The sequence below is a fragment of the Nicotiana tomentosiformis genome, chromosome 7 (assembly GCF_000390325.3).
Source record: "Nicotiana tomentosiformis chromosome 7, ASM39032v3, whole genome shotgun sequence".
In the NCBI taxonomy this organism is placed as follows: Eukaryota; Viridiplantae; Streptophyta; class Magnoliopsida; order Solanales; family Solanaceae; genus Nicotiana; species Nicotiana tomentosiformis.
This window is the reverse complement of record NC_090818.1, coordinates 126,212,647-126,222,099: the sequence shown is the minus strand read 5'-3', so window position 1 is coordinate 126,222,099 and position 9,453 is coordinate 126,212,647. Positions and strand designations below refer to the sequence as shown.

Below are 9,453 nucleotides of genomic sequence, written 5' to 3'. Positions count from 1 at the left end.
TCAAATACTATTTTTTTTTTTTAAAGATTACAATTTTTATGTCCAAACGCCTACTAAATCTATTGGTATGAAAAAAATATACGTCAAAATACCTACTAACTTTCTAGCACAGGCTAAACAATAGTATGGTTTAATTATATAAAACAATTCACCTCATATGTTTTCTTGTACCTTCGTTGCCAACTCAAATAATTGCTAATCAGTACTATCAATATTTACAAGCAGTGCATTTAACTCGGTGAAAGCAATGATTTTTGCAATTAGAATAGCAATAAGGGGCATTTAACTTAGGTACACTGACAAATTATTTAGGCCACAGCTTTTTAGGTAGTACTTCTATAATGTAGCAATGCAAGGGAACTAAATAGTATATGTCTCCAGTGAAGGACTGTAAATTGTAGCCCTTCTGTCAAATATATAGGTATAGAGATATGAGTTACTATTCAAAATTAGAGATATATATTGCCTCATTTTTTACCCCACAGGGTATAAAGTCTTCTATTTTTTCTTACTCTTCGTACCTAATCAAACAAATTTATATAAATTGAAATGGAGAGTATTTATCTTAAACATACACAGAGTAAATATTCTTTCCTCCATCTAAGTTTATGTGATACTTTTCTTTTTAATTAATTCAAAAAGAATGTCACCTACCTTCTTCTGAAAATTGCTTAAATTTTTAGCATTTTTGTTTTACCTTTAATAGCATGACAGTTGAGTTTCAGCAGATATAAAAGTTCATGAAAATAAAAAAGAAATGAAACATCACATCACCACTATTATAAAATGATAATTTTGATACTTCTATAAATTAGGTATGTTAAAAAGAAGCAGAGTAGCATGAAAAAAGAAAAAAAACCAGCTCGAATGATCCCGAAGGTTTGTCGGATGAATTTGAAATTGTATTTATTTTATATTTGATTATATATATTACTAATCTCGAAATAAATTTTACGCTAAAATAATGAGATTAGCTATCTCATACAGAAGGTGAGAATTTAGCTTTTCGAAAGGGATACTTGCTGGAGCAGCTCAAATAGATATGAATTCAATTACCGTTATGCCTCATCCTAGTAGGTGTCTGCACCATTGAACCAGGTAAATTTGCTCTGTTCTAGTGTGTATTCGATCATGTTCGAGCTCGCTCGACAAAAAACTAACTCTGTTCTCCTGCTTTAGCTTGAGCCCATCCGGACAGACTTTAGCATTACACCAGTCACCCCAAGGGCGAAATTATGTTGGCCCAAGGCTGGTCAACTAATCATTCTTTGACGAAAAATTATAGGAATACTACGTATAACGTAAAATATTACTTATTATTGATTAAAAATAGATTTTGAACACCATTACATAACTCACTGACTGACAAAGGCTAAACACCTTTATTGAATTTTCTGGTTTCGCCGACGGTCACCCACCCTGGATTTCAATGCTCTCGTATCCACACATAAAAAAAAATCTTTATCATAATATTAGTATTTCCATGAAAAAAATCATAGTAGTATTTTAAGGAAAAAAAGTTAATAACTGTGGTAACTTTATAGAAAAGACAAACAACTAATGTAATGCTGGTCAAATGAAAGCAAAGGTGTGAAAAGGTACGTGGAAAAGTGTGATTGGTCCAAAAGAGCGCTCTTCTCGGGTATTCTGTGACTGGCTCTGCCTTCCTTACCGCTTGCCAGCTCTCCTGCCTTTCCTTTATCTTCCTTTTCCTTCCAATCCATTTTCTTTTTAATTTTATACTATTATAGAAGGTTAATTATTGGCTTATGAAATTATCTATTAAGACTTATCATAAGAAATTGATTTGTAATTACTTTATAAATAATTTATTAGTGTACATATATTTTATCTAGTCTGTCATAAAACTTAAAAAAAGTTGTGTGGCTCTTTCCCTTTGGCACCTCCTCTTTCAAGTAGCGGTCGTGTGTTCGAAACTTGAAAACTTCGGCAACGTTAAAATTGTCTCTATTAATATATAAGTTACGAATTCGAGCCGTGAAAGTAACTATTAATATTTACGTTAGAATAGATTGTCTAAATCACACCGAGTTATCCTTTTTGACTTAAAATTTAAACTCATATTATTCTTATTATGGATTCACCCTGTGTAATTACACTTACTAACTAAGATAAACTGTTTCTTATCCACCTACACTCCCAGCCTCTGTGTCTACACCATCTATAGGAATTTAGATATACACAATTATGTATGTAAAGCTCATGAGAGAGACACATAGAACTCCACAATCCACCCCAAAAATCATTTAGGGGTCATTAGGAGGAAAATAAGTTATTTTAAAATTAATTAATTCGAAATTAATTATTTAATGATTAATTATATTTTATCTTAATAATAAACTCAATTTAAATTTAATCTCGAAATTAATTATCTCCGAGATTGACGGCTTGGTCGCGGAACTATTACTACAAACCCCACAGTCCTACACATCTACTGTTGCACCCCTTATTACCATATTATATACACTTTTTTACAATTCCAATTTTCTCATGTTTTTATACACTATGTAATTATTTATTTATCATCCACCTTACCTCGATCTTGTAAAACTCCAGATTTGAATCAGGAACTCTCCTCATTCTTTCCCAAACCCCATTAGTAAACCCCCACTCCCCCTACCCCTACCCCTACCACCCCAACCTAGCTCTCTTTTTCTCGAGTCTCTAACTATATGTACACAACTTCCCCACTTCTCAATCTTCCACTTTTCAAAACCACATAACAAATCCCCACTCCCACTCCCCCAGCTCCACAATATAATCTCTTTGGTTATATTAAAAGTTGAAATCTCTTCAACTACTCAAATCCATTTTCAAAATCTCAACTCTTTTATTACTGATTAGGACTTTGGTTTTTTTATTTTCTCGTAATGGCACAGAAGCATTTGCATGAGCTTTTGAAAGAAGATCAAGAACCATTTCAACTTAAAAATTACATAGCTGATAGACGTTTTCAGCTCAAAAGAGAAACCTCATTACAAACATACAAGAAACCAAAAACCAAAATTATCACAGAAACAACCTCAACCTCAACTTCAACTTCTACATTATGTAAACATGCTTGTTTTTTCTCTTTTCAAGATTCACCTGATGTTAGAAAATCACCTCTCAACAATTTCCCTTCACCTATAACAAATTGCAAAAATAGCCCCAAAAGAAAAGTCTTTCTTCATATCCCTACTACAACTTCCTCTTTACTTCTTGAAGCTGCAATTAGGATCCAAAAACAACAAAATTCTAAACCCAAAACACAAATTAACAAAGTGGGGTTTGGTTTATTTGGGTCAATTTTGAAGAAACTCAAGAACAGGAGCAGAAACAAGAAACAGGAAATCAAGAATGAGGAGGAAATTACTGTACAAGTGAAAAGTGGTTATTTTTGTAATAATAGTAGGCTAAGTAGTGCTGGTTGGTCAGAAAGCAATGAAGAGAAATCAATGGATTTTGAGACTTCAAGTAGTTGTAGGTCTGATAATGAGGAGGAAATTGAGGAGGTTGAATGTGAAAATAAATATTGTTCAAGTCCTATAAGTCCTTTTAGATTTTCTCTTCAGAAATGTCCGTCCAGCGGTCGCCGGACGCCGGAGTTCTCATCGCCGATAGCATCTCCGACTCGCCACAAGAAAGAGGTTTGTCATTTGTCTTTCTATTTTGTCACTAACTGTAGGTAAGCTTTTGGACATAATACAACAATGTTTGTTCGTAATACACTAATATTATATATGTATAATTTTTTGTTGGTAATACACTAATATTATATACCAAAATATGTATTTTGTCGACTATTATTTTAAAAAATGACTATAAATATATATTTCTATAAATTTTTGTGATAAATATTAGCCAGTTAAATATTAGCCAGTCGCCCGATAAATATGCTAATTAATTGACTAAATTATACTGATAGTAAAAAAGTCCTTTTTCATATTCATAGGGAATTTCATTTCGATATAAGGAATTTTTAGTAAAAAATTTACATGTCGTATAGGAGTTAAAATTGAATTGTAAAACATCTTACAAAGTTGTAAGTTTGTGTATGTTAAATATATTTTTAAATATAATTTGTAATAATAAAAGTTGAGTTTATGTTATGTATACCATGTGTAAGCAATTTTTTCACCATCAGCTTAATTTCACCTGTCTTATTTTTAATTTTATAAACTTTGTATTTAAAGTAAATTTGCTTATGGATATATTTTAGGTGACCTCAACGTGTTATTTAACTTAAACACGTAAAAATTATGTTATTTCAGTAATAATTATATATTCCGGTAAAAATTTCTCTTAGCCAACATAAATAGAATGAGTCAACTCGTGACTCAAATAACTAAGTTTGACCTGGTTTTTACCTGTCGGCAAAAGGATCTCGTTGGTCTGATTCGGTGGCCGGAATGTCTACATTAAATGACAAAATTACCCATCAAAATTTTGACGTTTTAATAATCAAACAATATTTTAAGGGGAGAAATTTGTCATTTATCTAAATTGCTGGAGATTTCTATTTGTTTGATAATTGTACCTTTTTTATCACGCTTCTGCCACCAAAATCTTTTTTTAATTGACCTTGTCTAAATAAAACAAAATGACACTATTATCCACAAAACGACGAACCACAATTTTTTTCTTTTGTCATTTGGCCCCCAATTGATAATATTGTAAAGATCTTACACGATAGGCAGAGGTGGTATTGGATTTATAGCTCGTTTTAATTAGTGTGTTTGTTTGTTCATATTTAATAAGTTTTAAATATAAATACAAAATTTAAAAAAAAATTACTAGATTCGTCAGAACTCTAACAGTATTATAGGTCTGCCCCGGCTCTACACCACCCTATTCCATATTATAATTGACAAATATAAAACTTAATGGAATAAATGTCAGTAGTCAACTTCCTATAATTCATGACCTAATGATAGAACATTCTGTCAAATAAGTAAAGCATTACATTTTGTTTAAATTATATGGCTTATCTGTTTGTACTTAATACTAGTAATTGGTTTTCTTTTGTTTAGGACAAAGAAAATTATGAAGCAATAGGTTTGGCTAATATTGAACTAGAAGATGAGGAGAAAGAACAATGCAGTCCGGTTTCTGTGTTGGATCCTCCGTTTGATGATGATGGACATGAAGGCGAATATGAGGACGAGGACGAGGACGAGGAAGACGATGATTGTGATGTTGAATGCAACTATGCACTTGTACAAAGTACGTAAATCATATTTTCTCAAAATTATTTTGTATACTAATGTGCGATAAATTTTTTAGCTTTTTTCCGATTTAAAAGAATGATATATTATATACAACAGACCCCTCTATACCAGCATCCTTATACAACAATCATTTACTATAAAAGCTAGGTTTTTCTCGAAACCGATTTTTATGTTATGTTATAATATGTATCCTCTATAATGACACTTCACTATAACAACCAAAAAATATTAGAATAAATGAGTTGTTATAGAGAGGTTTGACTGTATTAAGTTGTATTAGTAAATGCCATACAAGTTCTATAATACATAGTTCATAATTATATGTAATATATGTTGAATGCAATAATTAAGTAGTTAGTAATATATCATTAGTTGTGAAGTCATATTCAACAATTATGGAAATGCTGATTTCTTTATGGATATGTTTGGTTGGATATGCTATAATTGTAAGGTCATAACCAATTTTGATAATGCTGATTTTGATATATGAATTATTTCATGTGGGATCCATAAAAGGTTTCAATCTTTGATAAAAAGGTTTGTACGTTTGTGTGTTGTACATTACATGACATATTATCTTGGTTTGATGGTAAGTCTTGTACATCATTTCTGTTAATGTGACCTTATCTTGTTTATACATAAATTCATCCCCTAATTTTATTCATTTAGAAATGAGCTTAAGTTCTACTCACTGACAGTGTAAACAGATCGCGTATAAATTAAATACACGTAAATCTCTATGAGAAATATTAATTGGTAGCTTGGTAAAAATGAGGAAGGGGGCCTTGGAGCAACTGTAAAGTTATCTCGTGTGATCCATAGGTCACGGGTTCTTGCCGCCGAAGCAGCCATTGAGGTTTGCATTATGTTAGGTTGTCTACATAACATTATTTGGGGTACCGTCTTTTTCCAGACCCCGCGTGAATGCGAGCTGTTTTGTGCACCGGCCTGTCCTTTTTTCCTTGGTAAAAATGACAACTAACCGGCTATATGAGGTAGTAACAAATTATACACATTTAGAGCAAATAAATTAAATCTTTTATTAATTGCATGATGACCCACATTTAGTGCAGGTGGGGCTTTTCACTTAATTGATATGCTTGTCCTCTTCAATTTATTGAACTTTGAGAAGAAACTCTCAAACTTCTTGAATTTCAAAAACATTTTCTAATTTGGGGTTCTGCCTTTTCAGTATTTTCTTCAGACTGCCATGATTCAGGGGCCTGATTACATGATAAGGGTACTTTTAGTAGGGTCCTTAAGTTGTTTTCTAGCATTCCCTCTTTACCATTTGTTCATAGTAGAAAATCACATTATTAAGTATAAGATCCCTTTTCTACTCTTTTTGTACAGTAACAATTAATACAATCAAAAGGGAACAGAGATGTCTAAAAATCAGTGTAAAAGTTACTATTTTTATTTTTACTATGTTTGGTTACTCGAAGGGGAGTCTTGGAGCAACGGTAAAGTTGTCTTTGTGTGACCTATAGGTCACGGGTTCGAGCCGTGGAATCTGCCACTAATGTTTGCATCAAGGTAGACTGCCTACATCACACCCCTTGGGATGCGGCCTTTCCCCGGATCCTCCGTGAACGTTGGAGTCTTGGAGCAACGGTAAAGTTGTCTTTGTGTGACCTATAGGTCACGGGTTCAAGCCGTGGAATCTGCCACTGATGCTTGCATGAGGGTAGACTGCCTACATCACACCCCTTGGGATGCGGCCTTTCCCCGGATCCTCCGTGAACGCGGGATGCTTCGTGCACCTGGCTGCCCTTTTTTTTTAATGTTTGGTTGCTTACTGTATTAATACAACAATAATTACGCCTCAGTTCCAAAAAGTTTGAGTCGTCTATATGAATCCTCATTGACTGAAAACTTATTTTGATTGTCATGCATTGCTAACAGGAGCGCAGCAGCAACTTCTCTATAAGCTTCGTAGGTTCGAGAAACTAGCGGAGTTAGATCCTATTGAACTCGAGAAACTAATGCTCGACGAAGAAGAAGGAGGCGAAGACGGTCTTGAAGAGGAAGACGATGATGAAGATTCGTTATCATCATACAGAGACAGGGATTTCGATAAGTTTGCAAGTGAAGTGACAATCCCTTTTGACATGAAAAGGCTAGTGTCCGACCTGCTTTCCGAGGAGAAAACTGAAACTAACAGCTTGAACAATAGGGAAATCGTCTTCGGAAGAGTATGCAGGAGGTTAGATTCATGGCAATATGTGAGATCAGACACCATTGATATGATGGTTGAATCCGATTTGCAAACCGAGTTTGATGACTGGAAAAAGTTTCAAGAACAAAGGGAAGAAACAGCAATGGAAGTTGAGATCTCAATCTTTAGATTATTAGTAGAAGAATTAGCAGAGGAGTTAGTAGTTTTGGCCTAATACACAGAGAGATCTTCCCTGTTCTTTATTCTACTTTAGTCTAACTTTGTACTAAGACTTAGGCTAGTTTCTAATGCAAACCAAAGTGTTCTTTGGGATTAGACACTAGTATTAGTAGTTTTTAGCTTAATTACTTATCATGTATATGTGAGGGAAAAAGGTATATTCTATCCTGTTTCTTGAGTTTTAAAAAGTACAGCCCTCAATTTTTCTTAATAGAGTTTTATAATTATTATGTGGTTAGAGATAATAGGTAATTAGTGGAATAATTGAGATACACGCATGTTGCATTTGCCAAAGTCTTGGTAGGGAGAGTTATATGATACTTATTTTGGTGGAACGTAACAGATAATCAAGGTGAGATACACGTAGATTGCATTTGCCAAAGCCTTGGTAAGTTGAGTTATGCTATACTTATATTGACAGAATGTATTACATAATCAGTGGGATAGTTGAATTATGCAAGTTGATCAGGTGGAATGTTACAAATAACCGATAGAATAATCGAAATACTCTTAAGCTGGTTCAAATATCAAGCTTATGAAAGAAAAGCTTAAAAATCATGTCACTTTCACATGACACCAAATATTGACCTTTTTGAGGGTGTTTAGGTTTTGTTTTGTGAACTTTCCCCATAATAGTGTTGGCTAATGTCAAATTGATGCCATTTCACATAAATATGGAACTCAAAGAAAATTCTTCCACAATAGAATCAGAACCAATTCTTTGATAAGATTTTAAGTAAAGAATATTATTCTAGTAACTATAGCAGAAGAGATGCCAACTAAAGTAGATTCACCTTTACCATCAAAGAAACATACTAATAGGGAGGCATCTTTTTCTACCTTTTTAAACCTTATCCACATTTCCTTTATATAAAGATTTGTAGCTGCCGCAAACAAGAATTGTGGTGGAGTGGTAAATAATCTTTCGTTCTATACAGAGATTTTGAATTCGAACCCTGAATATGGAGTCGTCTTTATTAGATAGCACTTTAACTCCCAACGCAGATACCGAATGTTGGGCGAACCACCCCCCAAAAAAAAAATTTCTAGCTGCCACTAAAACAACCAACCAACCCAACCAGAATATTCTCACAATTATGAGCTAGCTACCTTTACATAATTAAATTTACTAAAGTATTTATAGTGAATTCTCTCTCTGTTCCAATTTATATAAACTTGTTTGACTGAACACGAAATTTAAGAAAAAATGAAGACGTTTTGAATTTGTGGTCCTAAACAAGTCAAAAAGGGGTCCAGATTATTTGTGTGGTTATAAAAACTTCTCATTAAGGTTAGAATTGGAAGTTTAAGCTAAATTATTTTTAAATTTAGAAAGTGGTCATTCTTTTTGGAATGAACCAAAAAGAAAATAGATTCATATAAACTGGAAAAGAGGGAGTAACATATAGTTAGGAATTGCAAAAATGTTAAACATAGGACCTAACCCAACTAATGACTCATAATTGTTAAAGCAAAAGTTGGAGAAGAATTATTATTACATTTATTTTTGTAGCATGGATTAAGGGATGAGGTGTTAACTTTATAAAAGAGATGGTTGTTGCCTTCATAATTACCCTTTAGAACTAAAGAATAGAAAAAGGTGTATACGTTAACACGTTTAAGATATAAGAATAGATGCTTCTTGTTGTTTGCACTTTTCAAATGAGCTTTTCTCTTCTTTTATTTTATTTTATTTAACTTTTTCTTTTGCTCAAAGGAGAATATATTATATTATAAGCAGAGACGCAATAGACAACTTCAGAGTACATGATCATTGCTTTATGACGTGGATAATGTTATTCATTACTAGATTACTCAATCTGT

At 33.0% G+C, this 9,453-nt stretch overlaps 1 protein-coding gene across 1 annotated transcript; it reads left to right on the top strand.

Moving 5' to 3' along the window:
* Positions 1-2,679: 2,679 nt before the first annotated feature.
* Positions 2,680-7,840, top strand: LOC104090710 (uncharacterized). The gene is made up of 3 exons (XM_009595878.4): positions 2,680-3,650; positions 5,034-5,226; positions 7,137-7,840. Exons 1-3 carry the CDS (start codon positions 2,892-2,894, stop codon positions 7,622-7,624), a joined length of 1,440 nt encoding a protein of 479 aa, XP_009594173.1. The 5' UTR covers positions 2,680-2,891; the 3' UTR covers positions 7,625-7,840.
* Positions 7,841-9,453: the final 1,613 nt, after the last annotated feature.